The 26,853-nt window shown below is 46.6% G+C and overlaps 1 protein-coding gene and 1 long non-coding RNA gene across 3 annotated transcripts in view; one reads left to right on the top strand and one right to left on the bottom strand.

Annotated features, from left to right (window-relative positions):
* LOC130146795 (uncharacterized) overlaps window positions 1-21,343 on the top strand; it is a 69,343-nt gene extending 48,000 nt beyond the window's left edge. The window contains exon 3 of the long non-coding RNA XR_008821018.1: window positions 18,731-21,343. This is a non-coding gene — a long non-coding RNA (uncharacterized LOC130146795). The remainder of the gene's footprint in view (window positions 1-18,730) is intronic.
* Window positions 1,392-26,491, bottom strand: GPR20 (G protein-coupled receptor 20). 2 transcript variants are annotated; one of them, XM_056333298.1, is made up of 3 exons: window positions 26,348-26,491; window positions 13,023-13,119; window positions 1,392-2,746 (listed from the first exon to the last, which is right to left on the bottom strand). In XM_056333298.1, the coding sequence occupies exon 3, from the start codon at window positions 2,723-2,725 to the stop codon at window positions 1,664-1,666; it is 1,062 nt and encodes a 353-aa protein (XP_056189273.1). In that variant the 5' UTR covers window positions 2,726-2,746; window positions 13,023-13,119; window positions 26,348-26,491; the 3' UTR covers window positions 1,392-1,663. The 2 variants fall into 2 exon arrangements, with proteins under 2 accessions (XP_056189273.1, XP_056189274.1); XM_056333299.1 differs by lacking the exon at window positions 13,023-13,119 and having other exon boundaries at window positions 26,348-26,486.
* Window positions 26,492-26,853: the final 362 nt, after the last annotated feature.

Below are 26,853 nucleotides of genomic sequence, written 5' to 3'. Positions count from 1 at the left end.
GCATGCATTAGTGTCTCCATGTGCAGGTGGTGTCTGGGCGCCCTGTATATCCCTGGAGATCTAGGCAACATGGAGGCCATGGTCACTCAGCTGGGAGGCCTCTGCTTCCATGAATCCCTCTCCATGGACTCCACTGCCTGGAACAGGAACTGGGACATCCTGTGCTCCTAGGGACAACTATACTCATCTCTGGGTAGACCCCTGTATTGCAGTGTTGTTGACTGTTCAGTGTTTATTGCCAATGAATTTGTCAGGGGAAATATATAAATTTATGTTGCAAGAGGCAAACTTCCAAACTCAGTTGCAAGAGGCAGTTTGAAGCACTGGTTATGTTGTGTTCCTGTGAAATGAAGATGGCTGTCCCATGGTCAGACCCTGGGGAAGCAGAGTGCTCTAGGATGCTGTAGCTTGGACCAACAGTAAAGCCTGCTGTTCTGAATGGTAACACTAGTGAGTGCCAGGAAAAGCTGTTCACTAGACTTGATGAATTCACAGTAACCTTCCAGCTGCAGGGGCAGTAGACCTGTGAGTGAGGAGATACGGAGCAATAACAACAGCTATTGATGTTCAAGCTGCAGGGTTTGCTTTTTTTTCTAGGATATTTTTTTGTATTTGCATTGCTTAATCGGTACAATGTGATCTAAACCATCTACCCACCAATGTGGACAGAATTTTGTGGCATCCTTAGCCTCACACACCTTTTAAACATGGCTCTTAAATCATCCTAGTGACTTTGTACTGGGTTGAATGTTAACCTAGATGCCTAAGGTGGATTTTTTTTCTGTCCATGGAAGCATCAGCATTTAAGTGACTGAGTGGATGGACTGACGGTGGGAGTTAGAATAGCAAGCCCTGAATTTACAACATGCCAGGAAGGAAAATCAAACGATAGTAGAACATCATAGTCTCGTTCTGCTTTTTATATTGGATGTTCTTCAGGGAGATCAAGCAGAACAGAATAGCAGAGTTTGCTGGAAAGAATGTTCATTTTCACAGCTTTTTTGTATGCTCATCTGCAGTTTATGAGATCCAAATGCAGGTGGAACATATCCCTGACCTCTCCCCAAGAATGTACCCACATGTATTTTTTTCATATAACTGAAACAGTAGAGGAGACTTTACTACCTGACTTCATCTTCTCTTATCTGAGAAGGTTCAGACTTCTTCAGAAACAAATGACTAGTTACAGGTGGGTTAGAATACTTCCTGTCCTACTCCATTGGCATCTAAAATCTTTGTCGTGGATAGCTGTGGAAACATCTGTCTTACCCTTTACTCTTAAGCACATGCCCAGGGCCCAAAGGTTTCATAGAAAACAGATTTCCTGCTTTCTAAGTCATCCTAGGAGTGTCACATTATTATGTCAAACATGAAAAGAAAACTACAGTAAAGAATTTGTTGCTAGCAAAATGTCTGTATTAAAATACAAAGAAAACTTTCCTATTGGGAACAGTAATTATTAGACTCTCTTTTGTAATGGTACTAAGCACTGCAAGTTCAATTTTCCAAACAGACCACAATGTTCTTGGACAATAAATTCCACCACTGTCATTCTGAACCTCAGCTTGAAAAACAAAGAGGCCAAAGACAATAGTACCATGCATCCTAGCAATATTCCAGCATCCTTACACTGGTTACTGCAGGGTATTCCATCAGATGTGGGTTATATCTGGACACTGCTTGGTGATGGCAAGCTCACAGGGCTTCCTATTGTGTTTGAGAAGGCAATGATTGCATTGGAGCCCTTGGGGTTCTTGTTCATACCCAGGATGTCCACACTGGTTTGCTCTGGCTCAGTTTTCCTGAAGATGTTTTTCATGGTTGACTGGAAGTTATTGGTGACAAAGCAGTAGACGATGGGGTCCATGCAGCTGTTGAGGCTACTCAGAGTTACTGTCACATGGTAGACAAGGAGGCTGACATCATGGGCCATGTTTGGGTTGATGGAAATTGCTACCTGTCGCACGTGAAAAGGTGTGAAGCAGATCATGAAGATGATGAGGACAGTGATAAGAAGTTGCACAGCTCTCATTCTCCTCTCCCGACTCTGATGCATGAGGCTGGGCTTGGACAGAGCACACATAATCCTGGTGGTGAAGAAGATGATTATGACGAGAGGGAAGAAGTACTCGCAGACCATCAGGGCCAGAATCTTGGAGAGGCAGCACGCAGCAAACTGTATTGCCATGATCAGGATGGAGAAAGTCACCACAGTGGCAAAGATCCAAATGAAGATGCAGATCCCCTTGGCGCAGGTGGGGTTCCTCCATTTACGTGAGACCTCCACCTGTACAATTGCCAGATAGCGGTCAACGCAGATGCATGTCAAGAAGAGGATACTGCAGTACATGTTGACAAAGTAGCCGAAGATATGAACCAAGGAACAATTCAGGCAGTCCCCTGCACTGTAGAACATGATGATCCGGACAGGCAAGGAAAAGCCCACCAAGAGATCAGTAACAATCAAGTTGATGGTGTAAATAACAGAGGTAGTTTTTGTCTTGGTACGGAAGCAGAAGACGTACAGCGCCAAGCTGTTCAGCACAACACCCACCAGGAATATGATGGCATTGACTACCATCAGGGCAATCCACAGGCTGTAAAATTCTTTGTACAGTTCTTTGTCAGGATGGATGAACTTGGAGAACAAATAGATGCTGGAGTTGGGCTGCTGGGTGGAGTTGATAGAGTCAGGGGCTGGCAGTTGGGTGGAGAGGGTCGACATGGTCACTGACTTCCTAGTGATCTGGAAGGTAAGAAGCAGAGGTATATTGATGCATATGTCAGCATTCCTCAGGACTCAAAATATTGTCATCTAAGAACATTTTAACAAACATTTGTACATCTTCTGTAGTTATAGATATTGCTGTACTCTTGGAGTGTCTCATCTGTCAATATGGGTTTACCAATAACAGCTAGGAAAATACCTGGGCTTATAATTACTGTCTTCTTGTGGTTCCAGATACATGTTCTGGAGAAGACAAACTTCAAGTTTCTCTTCCTCTGCCTAGTGCAAAAGTGGTTTTAAGGCCTGAGCAAGAACAGATTTGTGAACTATGCTGAGGAGAGCAGAGACAGAAAAATTGGGGGACCTACACATGGTCATGTTTGAGCCAAACACGTGGCAAATAGCCCAGAGAAATAGATGGGATTGCTGAGTCCAGGCAGGGTGCATTGGTGCTCATGGAGGGCACAGGCCATTTTCTGCTGTGACAGGGAGGGTCAGGCCAATATAAGGCTCCTACCAAGTCTTGTTTCCTGAACATGGTGCTTATTCTTTTGAGTCTTGCCTCCACTGGAGAAGCTTCTTTCCAGCTGGAGGCTCTTCCTACCATGCCATGGGAGCAGGATAATGCTGGCAGCCAGAAGACATTTCCTCAACCTGTTGGCACAACCATAGCCCCAGCATCTGACTCCTAAAATATCACATCCCTTCCCTTGGCCAGGTGATCCCGTTAGAGAGTCACATGTGGCAGCATTTTCAGGAACTGTAAGACTTTCCTGAAATCAAAGGATGGCTGAATTTTCCAGCAAAGCACAAGCAGGTTGTATGGCATCTTCTAGAGATCCACACTCACAGCACAGCAGCCGGGAGATTTCAAACCAAGGGCATCAGTGGCTACTCCTGCCAGGGTTTGACAGCTTAATTTGGAAATCATTCCTGACTTATACACTATTTTAAACTGATTTGTATATGAAAAAGATAAAAAAAAGCTCAATATATACAGAGACTTGGCTGGTTTCAATAAAAATAAATGGTTGAAAAATGTCTGGAATATCTCAATGCAGCTGAGCAGGACTTTGAGGTTAAAAAAATCAGCTTGAATCAGCAGAGAATGATGCTGAAAGGTTTGAGTTATGAGGGTCTGAAATCTCTACTACCAGCAAGCCAAGTGCAGAAAGACTAGGAGACAAGGAGCTGCAAACCCATCTTCCAGTGCTCACGGGAACTGCAGTGTGCCTAGGCTGTTTGTTTCCATGAAGAAGGCTTGAATTGCTAAGGGAGTTTGAATATCCAGCTACCCCAAGCATGCCCCATCCTCTGACAGCTGGCTTGCTGCCTGCACTAATCCTTTTTGCTGCTTATGGGGCTTGGGAGGATGGACTGAAGGTGTCTCATTGCCTTTGATGTGCTTCAAGCTGTTGGTAGCCATGTGCAAAGCAGAGGAGGAAACTACCTATGTCAGAAGCCTTCCAGAGAAAAGTGGATCCTCAGGAGAGTTCCTGCTGAACAAAAGCAAATGTTTTGCAGAGATGGTCCTAACTGGGTGCAGAGAATGTCACAGCAGCTCTGAGCCTGACTGACAAATGCTAAAGTCTTTTCCTGGCCAGCCACCAAAAGCTTGCTAATGAACAACAAATCCCTGCTAGCTGTCACACTCAAGCTCTTGAACTTCACACCTACTGACAAAAGCAGAAAGCTTCCAGCTTTCTGGGATAAAGAGCTGTGGAACTGAGGTGTAGGAGAAATCTCTGCATTTGCTGGACACAGCACTCCTGACGTGTCTCATCAGAGCTGAGCAGAGGGGAGAGAGCCTGCTGGAAATGCTCTTCCTAAGGCAACCCAGGAGGCTGTTGGCCTTCTTTCTGACAAGGGTGCATTGCTGGCTCACGTACAACTTGGCGTCCACCAGGATGCCCAAGTCTTCTGCAAAGACATTTTCTTTTTCAGCTGGTTAGCTTCAGATGATACTGGAGCATTCCTTCCAATGGCTCTGCTGGACCCTCACCTGTCTTTCAACATTGCCCTGAACATCATGGTCCCAAACGGGACACGCCATCAGTGATGAATTGATGGATGTAATAACTCTCCTCCATCTGCTGACCATGAACTTCCTAATGTAGCACAGTATGTACTTTGCCTTGTCTGCAGTGAGTACACACTGCTTGCTGGTTCTTTTTCAGCCTAAGGTCCACCATAACCCCCATGCCCTTTCCATAGAGCAGTTCCCAGCCTGAACACATGAGTAGGGTCATAGGATATGGCCAGGCAGGCTTTTTTGGAGGACTGAGTGATCAAAGTGTGGGTTCTTTCCTGCCCCTTCTCACTTTAGAGAGGGCTGGGAATGAAGTATGTTTGGTAAATGTCAACATTCAAGATCAAGAGTCCTCATGGGATGCTACAGCCTAGATGTGGTTATTGTGTATGGTTCATACAGGCTAGGTGAGCATGAAGCAGGACATTTGTTGAGCAAAAGCAGAGGTTAGGACTGAGAATTTAGAAGACCAGGTGTGAAGTTCCCTCTGGAAATTTTTGGAGAAGTGATGTTGCCATTATGATGGAGCTTGGGTCTGTTGGCCTGGAATCTGGTGATTGCTCTAGTTTCTTGTTGCTTCTCATTTAGTCTATGGGAGTGGTCTGAAAGAAAAAGTTGGCTTTTAATATCCTTGAACCTGGGATATTTATAATCAAATGGCAATTTGTTCTGTTTAGGTAGCCATTCAAGCTACTTGAATTATTAATTGGAATGGTTGCTGCTCAACTATAAAGTCCTCCTGAGTTCTAAGACAGTGCTAGATTATGCTGCAGGACTGAAATCCTGAAGCCTGGGGTCAGACCATCTGTAATGTCCTAAAGAACTGCTGGGCAAAGAGGAATAATCCTAAATTTTGTCCACTTTTGCACTTAGGCCATCTCCAGCAGCAACCAGGCATTGGAACATCTTGTGTTTCAGGAATGACCAGATTACCTCACCCTGCACTGAACTCCAGTGGCAGCCAAAGTAGCACACTTGTTCACATTATTTTGTCTGGGTCTGATTGAGCCTGTAGACTCCTAGGGGAGAGTCTCGTCTCTTTACATTTTGTGCCAAGCACGCTGTCTGTGAATAACAGGAAAAACTGGGCCCAAGACTGGCTGAAGGTAGCGGAGTTGCAAAGTCTGGCACCTGAGAAAGATGCATGGGGAGGATGTAGAATGCTGGCCCATTTTCTAGTGATTTTCTAGTATTCTCACCATCTGATCTTCTCTGTTTGTTTCATTCTTTAATTACAAAAACAAACTGAAACAAACAGATGCCTGGATCTGCTCCCAGATTTCTCTTTGCAGATGCTGTCAAGAAGCCACTGCACCAGTGCAAACCAAAGAATTAAACCTTTGTTGCCGCTCAAGTGCAGCGTGAGCTTGTATATTTATGTTCATACAGGTAGATGAGCAAGGGGAGAAGACAAAATCACTTATCCCATCCCTAAGCATGCACTAGAGTGTATTGAGTTGCATATTCATTTGTCTTCTTATTGTAATTCTAAGGCACTGGCTGCTTGCTCTGATTTTACATCTTGTTAGTAGCTTGCCGCCTCTGGGAGATTTTTTTCAGTCTCAGATCCTTTATCAGAAACACCTGATATTCATCTTACATTTTTCCTTTCCTACCTCAGTGAAATCAGTAACTCAAAATGCATTTAAATGTTCCTCATCCTCACAATGCTATTGACATACCTAGGGGCACTTTATAGACTAGCAGGAAAGAATTCACTATGAACAGTGTACCTTCACAGAAATATAAATCATTAGTATGTACAGCATGCTGGCTTACATATTCACCTCCTCCACTGAGCCCCCTGTGCAATGATGTAAATTCCAGATATTGTAAACTGCTAAAAAATAACAGGTAACATTTTGTTTGCCAAACAATATGCAAAGGAGGAGCTGAATTAGCGTTTGTGCCTTTTCCCAGTCCCTTGTTGCCCTAACTAAACTCAAAATCTAAGCAATTACATGAAAGAAGTCCCAACAAATTTAATTATTTCTGAAGACTTCCTCACTGACAGGCTGTGGGAAACCTGCCTTTTGGGCTGCAGTGGGAAAAATCTTTCTCTAATCAAATCGTTACTGATGGATGTTTGGGTGAATGGCCTTTCTCTTTCTTTATGTGACTGCCCTTGTCTCATGGCTCACAAGCAGAAAGGATGGGGAACTGGACTAGCAAAGCAACAGCATTCCTCTGAGTGCTTTTAATGACATGGAGCTGGACCAAACCTCTGGTTAAGAGCTGCTAAGTATTTTTCCATTGTGGGACTCCAAGCACTTGGGAAAGGTACGTTGCCCCATTTTATAGTAGGCTGAACAAGACAGCATAACCTCGTGTCTGACGAAGAGCAAATATTTCCAAAGTTTTCCAATTCTGCCCCCCAAGCCCAAGATCAAAAATTACCCCAGCCAGGTCTCTCTCTCTGATACTAATAACACTCACACAGGTGTTGAAGTGATTCAGTTCAGCTACCCATGAGCATGGAGTGGTGGTATACAGCAGTTAGTGAGGGGCATGGCTAAATGCATGAGAAGCTTTGCAGCCTCTGCAAACATTTATTTTGCTATGCTTTGCACTATCTGTTACTTGCAGTTATTGCATTAGCTCATGCAGAATTGCAAGAACCACAATCACCTTTGCTTACAGACTAAATAGCCTTTGTGTTAACCCCCTCCTTAAAATCTTCACAGAGTTAGGAGTTCTGCTTTCTTCATGCCTAATTCAGCTCTTAGCCCCACAGATTTCCATGCAATCCTTATTTCTTGGAGCTGGCAGTCTGCAAAGCCCAAGATGGGTAAACACGCATCCTTCTGAGTGCTGTCTGACCGTGCCAGTTGGCCTATGCTGTTATATTATACCTCTCAGGCTGGGTTTTGTCTTTCTGGCTGTGAGACTGTGGGTAGCATTTCCTTAAAAGTACAGCAGGCATCTGGGTAGAAATGGGATAAGGGGAGGGACAGAGACTGGAGGTTGACCTGGTTTCCCTCGTTCTGATAAAGGTTCCTGCTCTGCCCTGGGAGAGGGGGACTTGCTCCGAAATACTTTCTCATTGTTGCGTGACACAACCAATTCCATTGTTCTTGGGCCAAATAGGAAACAGATGGTCACTGTGCTGAAACAGGTCCTTCAGCCTTTTCCCTCACTCATTCACTCGCTGCTTGGCATCGCACTTGTCCATTTAGCATGGGCAGCTCCATGTTATGTCTGCCCCAGGAGGATATCCGTGACTATCCTGTACTTCACTCCACCCAACTTTTTGCTTGGTGTCAGCCTTAAGCTTCACCCTCCACTTGCTGAAGTTAATTTCCTTGACTCAGTGGACTTTTGGATCTGGCTCAGCAATTCAAGTAATGGGATGCAAAAGAAAAGGCAGGTCAGGCAACTGAGCTTTGTCCTTACTGCTTGCCAAAAGGGTTATTTACCGGTGTGTGCAGATAGGATCTTTGCATGCAAACCCTGAGACAGAGAACAAGAGAACCATGCACTGGGACTGGAAAGATGAAAAGGACATTAATAAGTGAGAAAGTATTATTTAGTATAAACAGCTTCAGCTTTTCTCATCTCCCTGCCCTGAATTAGAACATCTAACATGGCAACCTGTCTCTTCTATCATCCCCCCGTCCCCCTCACCCTGTCCTGCCTGCTAGTGTTACTCTTCTGCCTGGGGTGGCAGCAGCATGTGTTTAGCTTTGCAGCCTTTCCGTGTTTAAAGTTCCCTGGGTGATTTATCATTGTATTTACAAATGAAGGGTTAAACTCACTCTCTTTCAGTTTAAATTGTATGAATCTCCTTCTGGCAAGCTCTTACTCAACTCGGGCTCAAACTGGCCAAATATGGTGTTTTTGTGCATGTCAAGGACCTTGCCCTATATGTGGTAGAGCTTGTTCTGTGTGCCTCATGCTCAGATTGGAGAGGGTGGGTTTGCTGGCAGTGGGAACTGAGGGAGAAAGGGAGAGAAAGATAATTACTCCAGCTGCTGAAAAGAAAAAGCTGGTGCCCGTCTAGTCCTCAGGCTGTGAGAAGGGAGCTAATGCCTGGGGGAGAAGGATCCTACCCTGAAGCAGAAATGAAGCTATTCCCAGGGCTGGGAAGAGCCCATGTTTTCAGGCATCAGATCTCTGCTTTCACATAATTCCTGGGCAATGATGTCTCCTAGAAGCCTCCAGATCTCAGGGCAGCCGGACAGAGTATGTGAAATACCCAGTTGTTGGGGAATTGCCATTGGAAATAGTCAAACCCAGTCCAGGGTTGGATTATTCCTTCCCCTCCAATGCTGTGGAAATAGAAGGTGCTTTGGACATACAAAATACATAGTTTGTGAGTGCCAGATTAAATGACACCTGCTTTCTAATGGTTTCATGTCTTGCAGTGGTTTTCAGGGCTGGATGAATGCTTTGCCCTGGCTGGAATGTTTATTATGACTTTTTCCCATGTGGACACTTGGCTGTCTTAATGAGCACTCACGTTCCAGCTCTTCCCTTGGCTCTAACACTTGTTTAACTTTCTCTTCTCTTTGCTGTCTAATTTCCTGAAAATTGAGGTGATCGTTTCCTTCTGCCAAATTTTGGTTGAAATTAGCCAAGAGATTGAAAAAACATTAGGAGGACGGAGGAAATAAGAGCTGACAAACACACAAGTAAACACTGAGAGTGATCCTTGTTTCCTCTAATAAGAATCTACAAGGAGTTTGCTAGCACTCTCCACCACACATCCTTAGGTCTTATTCCCTGCAAATTCACAATTGCTTTGGCATTGAAACACTGCAAACAGGGCTGGATGTCTTCTTTGCAAAGAGAGAGCACTGCCTGCCTCTCATTGCTTTCCTGAAGTAAAATAATTACAGATTCATATCAAATCCTATCTTCCTCATGGCAGAACCAGTCTGACTGGGGACAGGTGGTAGCTAATTTTCTCATGTCTTCTCTGGTCAGCAGTGGCATACTTGCCCATGTGTAATGAAGAAAGTGATTTGTATCCAGCAACTCCTACTTTGTCCAGAAGTTTGAATGATCATGTGCTTAATTACAGCCTTTGTCTGGAAGGAGGAAGACGTGAACTTACTTTGCACAGCAGAAAGAGGGATTAACCCCACCTTACTGACTTTTGCATCTCTAAAGTTGCCCATGAGAATCAGATTTCTCATCTGGCCAGAGGAAAAACTTGGATGTTCAGTCCCAGGCATAGCCAGGAGTTGTCCTTCAAGTCACATAAGCAGTCACAGACTAAGGATGTGTGGAGGCTGATGCAACGTTGGTTGTTGGGCTGGTGTTGCTGATGTTCTATTGAGCCATTTGCCTCCTCTCTGATATGCCCAGTTAGCCTACCTGTGGTCCTCCATCTCCAGGGCCCTGCTATGGATGGGCTATGGGTATTGCTGTGAGTTGTGATCTGTTTCACCCACCACGCTGTGTTCAATGTTACGTGTGCACATGGGTGGACCCCATGATCCCCAGAAAGACTAAGGCTACAATCAGATCCTGTGAAAGTGAAGGACCCAGATAACTGGTTTAGTTTAGGACAAGCAATAGCCTGTGGGTGCCCAAGCAATGATTTAGTCCAACAGGTCATCCTAGGCCATGAGAGATCACTGCCAGTTAGAAGAGGGAGAGCACAACTCTCCACACTGCATTCCTCTTCTTTGTGGAGCAAAGTGACATAGATGGGAGGGACGCCACTCAGTTTGACCCAGATGCCCACTCACTGCATCTAGGCTTGAACCTGCTGCTTAAAGCCAGGTGGTGGATTACCAGTCCTGGACACTCCAGAGACAATCCATTTAAAACTTGGAAAGGTCTGTTTGGCCCTCCCCCAGCCCAACCCTGTCCTGAGCATGCATGGAAAATATGGAATGAAGCTCCTAAAGATACATAGAGCTAGAAATTCATGTGTTGGCATATTTCTTAAGAGCTTATACCTCCTCTATGTCCATTTGCAGCAGTAATGCCTCAACCTTTGAAAGAAGGAGCCCAGATGTACATGTACAAGCAAAGTGGGATTGTACACACATTGCTTCTCCAGACCTGAAAATGTGCACCAAGCAGTGGTGGGCACTCAGAGATCCTTCAGCACATCTCTAATGAGGCTTGATAGTACCGGTCACCTTAAAGTGCTAATAAAGGATTTACACCTCCTCTTGCTTGTTTATACCACACCGTGTAAAGTCTCTCCTGAAACATTTAGTTGTCTACAATGCCTTACTGATACCGTTGCATTTCTTATGTCCATCCCTCTTTTCTGCATTACCAGATCTTGGCCTTGGAGTGAGAGAAATGTTATCTTGGATAATGCTCTACAGAGAGTGCTGTTAGCATTTAGAAGACCAATACCTCATAGCCTGTCAGGGCTAGTACCAAGTGCCATCTGTCACGAGGGAGCATGGAGTGACAACTCTGCAGTAGATGCCGTGTATTTCTAGCTCTGATACTTTAAAAGAAATCAGAGCATGACTTCTGTGTGCATCCCTCTCTGTCCTTTGTGGACCATTATAATGTAAGAGGAAAGCACGTATTTTGGGGGGAAATTTTTTTCCAAGAGGGTTTAAATTTTTTTTTTAAACATGGATTTGGATTTGTATAGGTCCAGTCACTGGAGATGGTTTTGCGGCTGTCTTCTTGGGAGGTTGTAACAGTAAGAGATAAATGCATTTGATTTTATTGGGTTTACAGTAATCCATCCAGCATTTCAAGGGTGACTGGGACAAAGTGCTAGAAATGTCAGTTTGGAATAACAGCTGTCACGGCTGTGTAAAAGAACTCTGCAGTGAAAATTACCATATAGGCACATACAGAAACTTCACAGGCAAGTGCAAAAACATCGCGGGAGATTAAACTGAACAACATCTGGCCAGTGCATTGCTGCTTGCTTGTGAAAAGGAAATTTTAAATTGCAGATTTAGTGATCTTTGAGCACTTTTCCCTCTTTCTGCCTTTGGCTGCCTGGTTACTCTGTCCCTTGGCAAGAAGCCTGAGAAGGACAGTGGGGGAAGAGCAGCAACAGAGGTTTGCTGTTGGGGAACACCCGGGGTCCTGCATGGCCCAGGAATGCAGGACAGAAGAGACAATGTTTGCACCCCAGGGAGCACAGGGAATGAAAGTGGCATATATGCAGGTAAGGATAAAAGGGTGATGCAGCAGTGTGAGAGGTCAGGTCCACCATGAGCAGCAGACCAGCCTGGCATGGATGCAGCTCTGCAGCCCAGCACTCACTTCAAGGTGTGCTGCTCTTTTGACTGCAGGGAGAAACTGAGGCACAGAGCCAGGAGTAGGCTTGGCCCAGGTAATGTAGCAAGATGGGAGACCTGCTCAGGTAGCAGACATTTTTTGAGGTATCTCAGGATGGACAACCAAATCTTGACTGTTTGGGAGACTGGTTTCTGTGTTTTCCTTTGCTAGGCACGTATGACACTGTGCTGTGCAGACAGACCCCACGGTGCCTTCAGGGTCTGGCAGATTTTGGATTAACCAGGTCAGCCTGGAAAACCTTGGAGCTCTCGGTGAGCATGTTGCTGTGAAGTCAGGGAGCATTTCTGAAGGTGCCTGGTTAAGGACCTTGGAAAAGATCTGCTTCTCCTTAGACTGACCCAGCAAGCAAGTTCAGAGAAAGAAAACGGCATCTTTCCTAGAGCTGAGCTTGCACCCTGCTGCACATTCAAACAGAGGTAAAACATCCCCCATCAGAGCTGATCCCATGCCAGGCAGTGCACCGCCTTCTCTCATCGTTTCCAAAACCTTCCTGAACGCATTTGCCTACAATGTAATTATGCCTGGGAATACACAGAACAAGACATCACCCTACTCCTTACAAGAGCTGGCATAGTACTTTTAATGAGGGAAAGCCAGTACCTTTGCACACTTTTCATCACCCCCCATCCCCTTGAGAAACAACCAAATACCACAGCACTGCCCCAAAACCCAAAAGCAGAGGAGCTTACAGCAAGACAAGCCCCTTGCAGCCCCTCAGAGCTGCCAGCACAGCTCAGCTTTCCGGGTTGGGCTCCTCCTGACGAACTTCCACACCTGCTGCACAGACAGAACCAGGGGCTTCCTGAACTGCTCATCCATGTTTTCAGTGCAGGACCCTCTCCACTGCCATTCCTGCTGCAATAGCCATGCTTTCCACTCTGGACTTGGGGTCCAGTCTCCAGCAATTCCCTCCTGGCCCCCTGATGTCAATTCTCCAATCCCATGCTCCCCATTTCTCTCTGACCAATATCCCAAAGCATTCACTGCAATGGTCCCTGCAGTATATTCCTCCATGACGGACTGACTTACCTCTGGCCCGATCTCCCGTCTATGTTAGAGGAACTGGTGGTAAGAAAATTTCCTCGTGGACCTGAATGCTATCACCCCAGGAAAGAGACATCTGTTCCTACAAGCAGAACAACTGGAGTGACTACAGAATACGAAGAAATGCCTAATCTCTCTCTCCCCCCGCCCCCCCTTCTAAATATAGCCTTGCAACTAATGGGAAAAAATACACACTACCCAAAAAAAAAAAAAAAATCCACTTGTCTTTACTGTTCAGAATTTCTCCCAAACATCTGGCTTCTTGCCCTAAGTCTCTCTGAAATTTATGAAGTGCTGGAAACACTAGAGAGGGCCCCAGCCTTCCTCACAATGATAATGCCTGAACATCTCTAATAAACTAAAACTGATGTTGCTGCCCCCTTTTCCCCTCCCCAGGTAATTTTTTCTGTGACTCTGTAGGAACAAAAATCTCCTTACTGAGAACTCACCAGCTCAAGGCCATCACAATGCCACTGAGCTACCACCATGTGACCCTAGAGGAAAGTACCTCTCTTTTCATCTTCCTGATATGAACTGGGATTAGGCAGAAGCATCCCTGGCAGTTGCAGGAAGGTGCTGGATCAAATGCCACAAAGCCTGTGACATGTTTTAAACCAACCCAGCTGTCCAGACCCTGAGAAAAAAACTGGCACAGGGAGACAAAGGGTGACCCTGCACACTTTGGTGATGCTCTGGCTAGAGTCATTTCAGAGAGGGGTTAGTAAGACCTATCCAAGGACTGGGCTGAAATGGCTGAGCGTAGATGAGTCGAGGGTGGAAACAGAGAGTTTGAGATTCCACCGAGGAGCCCCCAACACGTTCCTCCATCCTCACACAACCCTTCCCTACTGGTGGTAGAGTCATTGTGAGTACCGGCTCGCTCTCAGAGTGGGGATTTAAGTATCCCTTCAGCCTGGGCTGCATTAGAAGAGGCTAAGATTGAGCAAAGCATAATGAACTATCCAATTGTTGAGATGGGTTCAAAGGACATGGCCACATCAGCTTTGAAGATGTCTCTGCTGACCAAGGCTGTAAAGACATTGAACACAATCTCCCAAATCCCCTAAAGTCCCACCTCATGATGGGATACTCCTTGCTTTAAATTGGGTACCAAACCCCCCATCTTTAGTGGGGCTTGCACAGATGTTCTCTCCAGGAGGGTTTACAGTAACTTTAGAGGTCCCTTCTGAGAAAAAAGGCAGAAAAAAGTAAAGTGAGAAGTTGCATCCAATTTAGTTGTTTAGAAGGACAGGGAGGATGGATGATGGATTTTAGTATCAGCCCTGGACTGCTCTTTTCCCTCATCCTTTAGATAAAGACAACACTGGTGCCAATGCAATAAACACACAGGATATGGCCCGTCACAACATGACAGGATCAACTGAGAAGCATTGAATTCCAGGTCAAAAGGCCAAATCCATAAATAGAGAAGAGGTAAACTCCACACATGCATGTCTCACTGGAGCACAAACAGTAGCTATGGTTATTAGAGAAGGTTGACCTCATTTTCTGGAATTAGTTTTTCACCCTTGGATCTTTCCCAGGAAGACTGAGCTGATCTTTTTTGTCTGGTTATTTTATTGATTTTCTATTTTGAGTTTTCTCACATTGAGGGGCACATTTTTCCCCCAATTTCAGGAACATCCTTCTTGACTCCTCTGGGCTCCCCGGTTCAGGAGAGTCAGGGAGCTACTGGAGAGGGTCCAGTGAAGGGCTACAAAGATGATTAGGACACTGGAGCATCTCCCTGATGAAGAAAGGCTAAGAGAGCTGGGCCTGTTCAGCCTGGAGAAGAGAAGACTGAGAGGGGATCTCATCAATGTCTACAAATATCTCAAGAGTGAGTGTCAAGAGGACAGCACCAGGCTCTTTTCAGTGGTGCCCAGTGACAGGACAAGGGGCAACGGGCATAAACTGCAACACAGGCAGTTCCATCTGAATATGAGGAAGGATTTCTTTACCTTGAGGGTGACAGAGCACTGAGACAGGCTGCCCGGGGAGGTTGTGGAGTCTCCTTCTCTGGAGTGCAACCTGCTCTAGGAGAACTTGCTTTAGAGAGGATTGGACTAGATGATCTCCAGAGGTCTCTTTCAACCCTGACAATTCTATGATTCTGTGACTTTATTGCCTCCTGATACAGGCATCCAGCCTTTCACAACTGACCTCCAACTCAGGCATGTGCCTGGGCTCTCATCTGCTTTTCACTTCCTTATGACCTGGAAAGCAAGTATGATTGGAAGGTCTCTATGGGCCCTGTCTAGGTAATAAGCTTGCCTTCCGTTCCTTCCATCCTGGGAGTTGGACAGGAGGAAGAACAAAAGAGAAGAAACCAACCCATGGTTCAGCATTGGACAGGGCTGGTAAACTTGGACCCTAGTAATTCTTATTGCATATGGTGGCAAATGCTTAAGTTTCCCCCAGCCTATCAAAAAAACTTTTGTACTTAGGGAATAGCCCTCTGGAGTTACAAATGCAAGACTGTAAGAAAGAGGAGATTTTTCTCCAGGATGTGATATTGGTGTCTGCACTCTGTTCACCTGCTCTGGGACTGCCTGACCCTTCCTATGTGAGGACTGGCTTAGTTTTGTGCGTCTGCATGATGCATGTGAGCTTTGTTCCCCTCCCTGTGTACAGGAAAATGAGTGCCCTGCACTCCCCCACTATCCCAGACTTTCCCTCCTTGCTGGATTTAGAGCTAGACACAGAGTGGCAACAGCTGCAAAGTTTCAAGTTGTGCCTGAGATAGTGCAGAGCTTGCCATATTGGGAAGCAGATGCTGCTGTTAAGGTGGAGAAGGCAGGTCTGGGCACAGGGCCACGCTTTGTCCCAGACGCGGTTCCCACACTTGACTTCAGGAGGATTTGCAACTGTATCTGATGAATGAAGAGCTTCTATCATGTCTTGATTTTCAGTCATTTATCACCCTCCCAGAGGAAGGGGGAAAGGCAGAAAAAAAAGAGTAAAGCTTTAGTAAGCGGAAAATTTTCAAGCTTCTTCATTGGATATGTAACAGTATTAAACATTGGAGTGGATGTCTTGAGATTGTAGGTGGAAGAAGGTATTGGCTCAGCCGAAATTAGCACATAGGAGAAGGAATAATATTTATGGCAGGGAAGGGTGCTACTAGCCTGTAACATTTCCTAGCAATCCCTTAACCTTGCCGTGTAAAATAGGACTCTGTTTAAAAGTCTTCTGTGGCACAGTGCAGCAAAGCAGGAGGTCAGACAGTTCTGAAGGAGGGGGAAGAAAGCTGATGCCACACACCTCCCTGTCAAGGTATCTCCTCTGTTTTTGTCAGAAGTGTACAATTTCCCAGTCCCATTCAAAAAGAGGAGTTGAGTGTCCTTTCATCCCCTGCTGCAGAAGAAGAGGTTGAGATTGGGCACAGTGTAATGAACTATCACACAGCTGAGATGGGGTCAAGGCAGATGGCAGGATCAGCTTTCAAAAAGTCTCTGTTGATCAACTCTGTAAGGACCCAAACCACAACCTGGTGTCTGAACATACTTGTTTACCTGTTGGTTTGTTGGGTTTTTTTGAGAAAGCTGTATTTAGGCTCTGCTGAGGATCTGCTGAGCAGATCCTTACAAATGAATTATCTTCTTCAGTGGTGAAAGAGAGTTTCTACCCAAGAAGGTCCTAGACCCAGACATGACAGAATCAAAACTCAGAAAATTAAGGAGCTTTTACTCATGGTCATTACTGTATGGAGGACACTGAAGAATGTGATCCTCACTGTGTGGAGGGCACTGAAAGGTGAGATCTTCACTGAGCTGACTGGGAAACCTCTTTTTATCAACTACTTCAACAAGAGTGAACTTGTATCACCATAGGCCACCTCCATTGAATGTTCTCATGTTTTCCCTCCAACACATGTATTCCTGAGGTATTTTACCACTGTCTTGCTTCTGCACTAGGAAGCAGGAGAACCAGAAGGAGAAATAGGAGTAAGTAATGCCCACAGTAACAACACACACACACAAATGCAAGTCTGGCCTCAGAAGACTGCTTGCAAGGGGAGGTTGCCCAGCTGACACAGCTGCAGGCTTGATGGAGAGGCAACAGTAGGTGGCCTCTGCTCCCTGCCAGGTGAGTAAACCCTTTTCATGGCAGATAAAGTTAATGACAGGGAGGAGAGTCTACATCTGTTTTACCCTCCTCTCCCCAGCTACTCTTTCTTCTAGTCAACCTGTTCCAGAAGATGCCTAGGCCTTAATAAGTGCTGGAAAACATTCATGTAGGTCCCTATGATACGCACTGCCCATGAGTCCCAAATTCTTGATTCTTTATAGTCTCCAGGACTATTGTGGGATGCTGTGAATCAGATTCAGAACTGAGTATGTTCTCACGGGTGGACCAAAGGTGGAGAAGTTGCTGCACTGGTCCACTCTCCAAAAGTCACCTTTTACAGATGATAACTGCCAGGAAAGTACCACACTGCATTTGGTTTAGGGGGGAATCTGTGACACTGAGACTCTCCCCAAATGTGTAGGAATTTCCTTGCAAAGGGGCTTGATCAGGTATGCTTCAACCCCATCATGCTTCCTTATCATTAAGGAGTGAGACATATGATGCCTCGCCCTCGAAGGAAAACCTTGGACAGCAGTATGGGAACCCAATCCCCTTTGGCAATTCCCAAGGTGTGCTTTGTTGAAACAATAGCATGGCAAATGGGTGGATCCTGAAAGTAGATCCAGTTTTTTTCTGGTACGTTTGGTAGAGTTCATGGGAAGTCCAGTTGAAAGAACCTTGAAGACTGGGGCTGACATCTGTATCCAGCCTGGCTTTAGGCTTGTGGCATTTGCTCACTTGGAGCCAAGCAGAGGAACATGTGGCTTCAGCTACTGGGCTGGTTAATCTCTGCTGTTCTCATGGTGATCCGGGTGTGCTATGCTGGGACATCTGGGAGATCAGAGACCCCTTTGGGATCTGAACCCCGAAACGTTAATGATGGCTGTGCCTAAGGTGGTAGCTGTAGGGGCTGTAGGGAAAGATCAGAGCACTTTCTACTGATCCCTAGACAGAATCTGCAAGGAAGAGACAACTTTTGTCCCTCTGCTGCAATGCTGGGGCAGAAATACCAAAGAGGCAAAGAAACATGAGCTGCTTCTGCCTGGAAAAGGAGGGCTTGGACAGCTTCCCCTGCTCATGTTCAGCACCCCAAGGCCTATTGCCTGACTCTCAGCATGGACAACAGAGGCTGTGGGGAACCATAGAAGATGGTCCAGCTGCTTCTGTAATGGCGTCTCAGCAGGGCCCAGAGGCAGCTGCACTGTGTGATATAAGAAGCTCAGCAGAGAGCAGTCAGCGTCTTCTGCCAACTGCTTGAGATCACAGGCACTTCCCAGCACCCACTGGGCTGTTGCTCACTGTTCTCAGAGGACTGCAAAGGCCAGAGGTCACCATTAGCTTGTGGCCCTGCCTCGGAACAGGCTTCCCATCCACGTGTTTATACAAGGAGGGAGATCAGACAGTCACCATATGGGAGCTTCCGCTGATGGGATCCAGCCGTGATTTGTCTGTTTGATGAGGAACAGGGAAAGACAAGTGATTGCTAAATGACGGTTGTAGCTCCTGTTGGATAAGTCAGGCACAGGGGAGAAAGTCTGTAGGAGCCAGTTTCCTGCCTGCCTGCTGCATATTTGGGAATTGTCTTTTCTGACCATTGCCTCCCCCTCCATTTTTCTCCCCAGGGCATGACAGTTTTGCTGATGGACTTGCTGAACTGGAAGAAAAATGAAGACATCTGCAGGGCATGAAGAGCAAGTTGCTCCTCTGGGTGACCCTAAGGTCTCTCCTGGGTGACTCATTTGAATTACATCGGTCCTGACTTTCTCCAGTTCTTGCATGACATATGGCGTGAAGTTGGATGTGCCCTGTCCTGGTGTAAATGTACCCTGTGGGGGTGAGCCAGGATCCCTCTCTCCTTTGCAGTCTGCCCATTTCACCATAACTCTCACAACAGTGAGGTTTCTGACAAGGTTCTTCAGTCAAAGCACCAACAAAATGAGCCACAGAGACCATTTGGCCACCCAAAAAGTCATGTTGTGTTTCAGCTGCCCCTTGTGATCCAGCCCATGTTGGGATCCCTTGCAGGGTCCCACTCTGACCTTTCTGGCCCACCAACCCAGCACTGGCCAGCAGCCACTTCTTGTTCTTTTTTTGATATTTTTTCAGTTTCAAGAGCTAATTGCCAAGAACACAACATCCAGTGTCACAACCTCACTGCAGAGCTCTCCCCATTCCCAGCAAACTATTTCCTGCTGGGTTTGTTTGTTACTGGGCACATAGGGACACTGGTGCTTGGAGGGGAAAGCTACGCAGGCAGCCAGGGCTTTGGCATCGCTTGGGCACATGTGCCCTGGAGAGGTCAGAACCGGGTGGAGTGGCTCTTGCCCAGCTCTGGCTCGAGGGCTGCAAAGCAGGAATCGGCAGGACGCTTGGCATGGCTGCACTGAGACGTGGCTTGAGGGTGGTCAAGAGAACCCTTAGACAACTCTCAGCACTCTGCTCTTGCACCTCAGGAGGTGGGAAGCACAGCGTGGCAGGGCTGAGCCAGAAAACCTTGAACGCAAAGTGTACTGTGTCCTGTGACACTGCAGAGGCCAGAAGGGGCATTCACAAACACATAGCAAAGAAGTGGCGGGGGACATAGGGGACCAGTCTGGTACCTCCACCTGCTCTGATTTAGCAGCAAACACGAACCTGGCAAAGGGCGGTGGGGTACTCTCAGGGACATCTGTTCAGTGGCCGGGGTCCTTTGCTGTATGAGCAACCTAGCCCAGGAGGAAGGACACCTGCATCTCAGAAAATCTGGTCTTTGGACCCACGCCTCTCAAATGGCTTTAGAGAAAGACATCCTCTCCCTGCTCTCTTACTGCAAACATGTTAATCCTCCTCTCCCATCCTCTTTGTTTGCCTGGTTTGTAGAGATTTTGAATGGCTCAGGGCAGGGCTGTCTTTTGTTAGACATGCACAGAGCTCAGCAATGCTCTGATCTGGAACAGAGCAGCATAAATCTGATGGATTATCGTAGGAAATGCCACAGTGATGAAAAACTCTATAGGAGCAGAAAGAAAAGAAAGGGCCCCATCTGGGGAGAAAAAACCCCACAGTCACCCTGTTGCTGCCTGGTTACAAGTGATTCCTAAAATTGCTGCCTCTGGAAGAGGCTGGTACATTTGCTGATATTTTTTTTTTGCCTGTTATTTTGGAGGGGGTGTTTTCCTTTGTGTTTTCAGCTGTTTGGAATTACAGCTCCTGTCCCTGCATGCAGTTCCTGCTCCTGCAGCAAGCTCTGTGTGAGGCGCCTCACTGGGAACAAAAAAACACCTTCTGGGGAGGTGGCTCAGTTTCCCTGTCGTTGAAATGACCCCTCTATGTGTGATTTAAATTTGTTACTGGAAATTGCAATGCCAGAATAATTAGTTTTCTCTTGAAGACTAATAGGTGGGCAGCAGAATCCAGCAGGCACTGTATGTGGTGGTGGTGGTGGGTTTTGCTATAGGATCATGGACCCTTTTGTTTTTCACATGGGGCAGATGGAACATGCTGTGGACTTGAGTCAGGTGGAAACATGATGGTTCAGAAATCCCGGGATTTTTCTCTGCCTGGGATGAGGATATAGACAGGAAAAAATTGCCACTGCTGGTTATCAAGGAGGCCCTGAACTCACTGAGGTGTGGGCAGTGCCTGGCATGGTGGAGGGAAGATCCAGGCCCTACTCCAGTTTGTGTTTGTGGCCTCAAAGCAAATTTTTTATCAGCAGCAAAAGCTCAACCTGCCACTGCCTAATCATTCCTTTCCATAACTTCATTTTCTTAGATATCCTGAGTCTTTGTTATGTTAGGAGGTGCTGCAAGGTGCTATTTGACATGCCCTTTTTGTTGTCTGGAGGATTTTTTTTTCTACAAAAGCATTATTAGATGTAATAAATAGTGTTAAAATGGCTAATGAAAGGGGGATGTGTCTCTGCATTGGAAAAGGTCCAAACCAAAGCACTGAGAATGACCTGAGGACCAGCAAACATGACCCACCAGGACAAACCAGCAGAACTGGGCTTGTTTAATCTAGAGAAGAGATGACTGAAGCCAGACCTGATAACAGGTCTGTGAAATGTCTGCAGCAGCTTTCCTGGGAATGGTGCAAGGTGGGTTCATCTTGCAGGGCTTAGCTCATTAATACAAATCTGTATGAAATCACCATCCCAGTTTGTGATGGTCCCAGTGTAGAGACCTCCTTTGGTTAGGAGGAGTCCTATTCCTTGTGTCTTTTAGGGAAAGGATGTGTGATCAGCATCCCTGCCCTCTGTAATACAGAGTGAGAGCCGCAGCAGCAGCCAGGGTAGCCAGAGAATCCTCCCACAGTGCTAGCACCACAGGTTAATCCCATGGCTGTAACACAACCTAATGGCACCTTCTTTTGGTCAAATTCTGCTGGCTTCTTTAAAGCAAAAATCCAGCCTGCTGTGGTTACTAAATTGGGCTCTGCTTCTTTGGGTGTCTTTCCATTTTCCAAGAAAAATAAACTGCAGGCTCGGTATTTTTAGATATGCCATCTGATCATAGCTAGTCATATATCAGGCCCAATACTGTGAGTCAAGCTCTGCTGCTGAACTCCCTTGGGCAAGAACTAGTGGCTTGAGCCATCCTGAGTGTATTAATAAATCAGCATGTTTAAAATAATCATGTGCTTTCCTAGGTAAACTGCTCACGAGGAACCGTACTATTGGGATTTATTATTGCTAGTGTCTTAGTAGCTCCGATTTTCTGGGTGAACTTAATACTGTCATGAGTGGGAGATTAATAGCCTTGGTGTGAGACAGACCTAATCTAGGCAGGGGCCAGATGCAACATGACTCCCCCTTCCTTCCTCTCTCCCACCAGTGACACCGATTCCTGTTGTCTGCCCCTTGCTATGTCAGTCCTGGGTACCCTCCGAGGCAGCTGGCGGTCAGAGTGAACTTTATGGCGGCTTCATGCAACAATGGGATGTGACAACCGTCTCTGTGCTGCTAATCTGAATCTGCTTTGCTGAGACACAGGTGGGAAATGCATATGCAGTACTCCCAACGTTGTCAAACCCCTTTGTGGGTTGTGGGAGAAGAGGCAACTTAAGGGCAGCACGTTTCCCTGGGCTGTATCTTCTCCCTGCTCATGCAACCCTACCCTATGCAACCCTGCCCCGTGTAACCCTGCTCCACAACTCAGCCCTGGACCCCCTCAGAAAGTATCTTCTCAACCTGTCTTGCCCAACAGTGCACAAATGTGGAGTTATTGATGTATTATAAATCTGATCCCTGCTGACTTGCTCCAGCCTTCACAAGCCTGTGTCTCTAATACCAGCACAGCTTGGAGACAATTTTCTGTGCATTTGATCAAAGCAGCAGGAAGCCTTGAGGCTGGTGTGTGAAAAATGGGTTGCCTTGTTCCTGTAAGTTTATTTGTTGAGCTACTTCATGACTCTAATGACAATCAATTTATCCACCTAATTGGTAGCTGGAGACAGCATAACACAGCTTGGCAGCCAGGATTTTTCTCAGAGATGTATTGCTTGGCATATTCAACCAGGGCAAAAGGAACCAGCCTGGCTGCTGGGTAAAAGCAACTCTGCAAGTGCCAAGCAGGTGAAACCTGGCATGACAACCCAGCTTTCTTTCTCCATCCTGCCAGAAAAGAATCCTAGGGATGAGGATGAAAATGCACCTGGCTAAATGTCCCACTAATAAGCCTGCTAGTGCATTGGCCTCCCTGCTGAAATGGATAATGCCGAGTCAGGCTGTGCTGGTTATAGGGGAAGGCATGCTCCACATGTTCAGTTTGCACTGGCTGTCAGCGGCTCCTGCAGAGTGGACACACCAGCAAGGGTGCTCATACACCCTGCTGAGAGGAGAGGCTGGTTGCACCACAGTGGCTCTGGGCAGTGGAGGTCGGTGCCCACCACTCTGCCACATAAACCATCCACCAGCAATCTCCTGTCCTCTGCACTGGAATGCTAGACACCCCCTTTATGTCATACAAGAAACTGGTTGCCCTGCTGAGCCTGCCTCAGTGCCCTCTCCTGCTGTGCCTAGGTCCCACTTTACTATCATTCTGGGTCTGTTGCTCTGAGAGGACCCTGGTCGGTTATGAACACTTGCCATGGTCTCCGTGTGGGTCTGCATGCTCAGACCTCAGTGCCATTTCACTTTGCTAATGCCTACCTGTGGTGAATGAGCTACTCTAATGTAGGTCTTTGCAGCTGTTTGTAGCTCTGGATGAAACAGAAATTTGGCAGACTTCCACAGCATTCCCAATCTCATCCATAAAGCCAAAGCTTTCTTGTGATTGCTTCACTGTGGGGTAGCTCCCCAAAGAGACCCAAATCCATCTCTTCAGGCATCCCATAGAGAGGGCTGACAACCTCAGTTCATGCAGGGATGGGGAGCTGTCTAGTGGACCACCACACTGGGAGCCATGCCCCACTTTTGTTAGCCTTAGAGGAATTTCCCAGAGCCCAGTCGTTTTGCCAGGAATTTTTGGAAAAGGTGTCTGGAGCCGTGAACAAGAGGGGACATTTGACAGTAAATCTTTTTGCACCAGCATGGAAGAAGTAATCTTTTCTGTTGTGTGATAATGGCTGTAGTGGTGCTTTTCAGGCTGTGATAGATGAGATGCACATCTTTTATGGATTATGTGTAAGAGGTAATAAAGTATTCAGTTCCTCTGTGTCTATACACTAATGGCATATCGATCCCAGTAAATATCATGCTGAGACTGAACAGCAGCATCCCTGGTTAGTGTTGTCTTGACAGGTGACATAATTTCTTTGGTTGTCACAGCCAGCTCAGCCTAGTCCCATCTGACCCCCACAGCTTCACTGATCCCATTTGCTCTGGCCCTGGGCTTCACCTTTCTATTCCCCTGATTCATCCTTGACCTCAGCACAACTACTTCTGTCTCTGGACTTTGTCATGCTTAGCTGGACTCTGCTGTGCCTCTCTAGGAGTTACTGGATGGGAAGTGTTTCTCTGCTAAGCCGTCAATAGGATTTGCTCAGTTATCTGTAATCAGTCGTTTTGAGTGGGACCACAATCTACAGCTAAAGGCTACAGATTAAAATGCAAGTATTAAAACTGGAGGAGAGGTATAAGAGGGAACAAGCAGGGATAGCAAGATCTTTGAAATAGTTACAGGTGGGCTTGCTAAGAAGGCGCAGACATTCCTCAGAAGGAGCTATAGACTTTACTTTAGATCTCACAGGAGGTTTGCTAATGTGCACATTTAGGTAATCCATAGTCTCACCTCCCCCTAAATGTAGCAACTAGGCATTTATAGAAACCTGCTATAACAGGTTTGGATGTCTCCATTTTTAGATGTCAGGACTCACATCTCCTTAAAGGGTGAGGTTTCCCTGAACATGCTGAGCACCTGTCTGATAAACATTCCTGTTTATGTGTCTCCAGACTGTTAAAATGCAGAAAGACAAAGTCCCATAGCCCTTCTGACAAGTTGGAGTGCAGGGTTTGGCCTTCCCCCCTGAAGGGGGATGTAGGGGCAGGACAATCTGTGTCCCTGAGGGAATCACGTCATCCCCAGAGCATGATCCACATAGGGGGGAGCAGAGCTGTGGTGGTGGTGTACGTGCGTGTGGTGGGATTTATTACTTTGTTCAGCATCCTGCCCCCTTCTTCTTGTTCTGCCTGTAGGAGAACGTGCTGTCAGAGATGTTTCATGTACAATTCCTTCCTTGGCCTTTGCCTCCTTCTTCAAAACGGGGAAAGGAAGACTTGTAGGATTCTTTTGGCACCTTTATGCTCTGCAGGGAGGGAAGAAATGGCTCCCTGTCTGTGTTTTATCTCAACACACTGGGAAGTTGGGAAAGGAGGCTTGAGCAGAGTGAAGCAAAATGTGCTGAAATGGATTGATTAAAAAAGTAGCTGCTCAATTACACTGTTAAGTTGCCATATGTCTATAAGAAAGGAGGGGGGAAGAAGGGAATTTTCTTTCTAATTGTGGGTCGGCAGAGATTTCTGTGCACAAAGGATATGATAGAAAAGTTTCCACCAAAGGCAGGTTTCTACCCTCACTTGTGCTGGTAGATGCTACAACATGAAAGTGGTGGGCATTTCTACCTCCTTTTTTCTGGGGCTGCCCAGCTTTCCCCTGTTCAGGGCAGGATTTACAGAGTGAGCTGAGATGCAGCATTGCATCTAATTAAGGGTGACAGAGGCATTTGCCCCAGTGGTTTTCAATTGGGACTGTCACGCGCATGTAATAGGGATTAAATTTATATGCCCACTCTCTTTTATTTCTGAATGGGGGAGTTTTAGCTTTGCTGAAGGAGGTGCCATTTCAGGAGAGGGCTGGCTTTTTGATGAAGAAGAGAAATTGGCCCTGGAATATGAGAAATATTAGAAGAAAAACCAGCTTACGTTACTAAAACACAGCTGAAATGGGTCTGGAGAGCCACATTGCCAATTCATCACACTGCCACTGAGTATAGTTTGTGTAAATGATGGGAGATGCTCTCTATACAATGTACTGTGGCCAGACACATCAGTTAGCATTGTCGATTGAGCTAGTGGGGCCATTTGTCCCTCTCACTCACCCCAGCTCTGGCCCAGCTGCTTCTCCCATCCACACCACCCAAAGTAAGGATATTTACATACAGTTTTCCTGAGGGAAATTTTCTGCTTCCTAAACCTATACTACGAAGTTCATTTTGAGCCCTCTCAGATACCTTTTTCATGTCCTGGGTCTAAAAGCCTTGTGTCTAGCTCTGCATCTCTATACAGGGACACTTGCAGGGTGCATTGTAGCTGGACTTGACAGAGTTAGTCAGTATACGGAGGTCTACCAAAATACTCAAGTTGTCATGCAGAATCATTTGGATGGCTCTGCCCTCAGCCTACTTCTTATCTATAGACATTTATGTGTCCTCACATGCACATCACTGGCTGTGATAATGTATCAGCACCCAAACTGATCAGTTCAGTATCTGTTCAGAAAAAAAACATGTTTTCCTCTATGAGATATTCTCTTCCTTTGCACTGGCACTAAACTCCCTGACCCTCCTTTACCCCTGCAGCACCCGACATAGGACACTCTCCTCTCCAGCACTGTTCCCACCCACGTGGAGTCAAACCACATACAAACCCACGTGCTTCGCTCTTGACCCAGCTTGCGAAGACTCCCATCCCCATCCGCATGCCTCCAAACTCTCAGCCCAGCTGGGACCAGGGTATGCTGTCTTCCTGAGCTGCAGCTGGTAAATCTCCCTCCCTCTTCCCCCTCGCTCTGAGCCTGAAACATGCCGCAGCCAGTACTTACACAGCCTGAATGAGAAAGCTCAGCTGCTGATCCCTGAGTCCGCTCCCAGATTCCTCAACTGAGTGACCGTGTGCTTGCTCCCCAGCGCTCAGCCCAGTGCAGTGATGATACAGGAACCAGACCTCTTTGGTTTACTTTTACATTGACGTCAGTGTCTTTTCTAGCCTTCACAGCTCGTTTTGGTAAACGGATGTCTTCAGGGTAGAGGGGAGGGGTCGGAAAGGGAGAGGAGTGAGGATGAGCTGGAGATGAGTTTTTCTGACATGGGCAGCCAGTGGTGGGAGGTTTTAGGGGTTAATGCTGAAAGAAGGGGTGCTTATGGAGCCCACGTTGACCCTGGGTATAGATCACCCACCTGGATGTTGGAGGCCTGATCCTTGCATCTGCACAGAGAGCTGCTTTCCCACCTGCACCAGCACCCTGACTGGGAGTGTAAGCCTTGCCTTCCCTGACCTTCGGTGGCTGTTTTTACTTGGGTGGTGGTTCAAGGGGAGAGGGAATGTTGA

The sequence above is a fragment of the Falco biarmicus genome, chromosome 3 (genome assembly GCF_023638135.1).
Source record: "Falco biarmicus isolate bFalBia1 chromosome 3, bFalBia1.pri, whole genome shotgun sequence".
In the NCBI taxonomy this organism is placed as follows: domain Eukaryota; kingdom Metazoa; phylum Chordata; class Aves; order Falconiformes; family Falconidae; genus Falco; species Falco biarmicus.
Note: the sequence above shows the minus strand (reverse complement) of the source record. Positions and strands in the feature narration are given on the sequence as shown.

Excerpts from the sequence above, each read along its gene's own strand:
- GPR20 (XM_056333298.1), bottom strand. The coding sequence starts at position 2,725 with ATGTCGACCCTCTCCACCCAACTGCCAGCCCCTGACTCTATCAACTCC.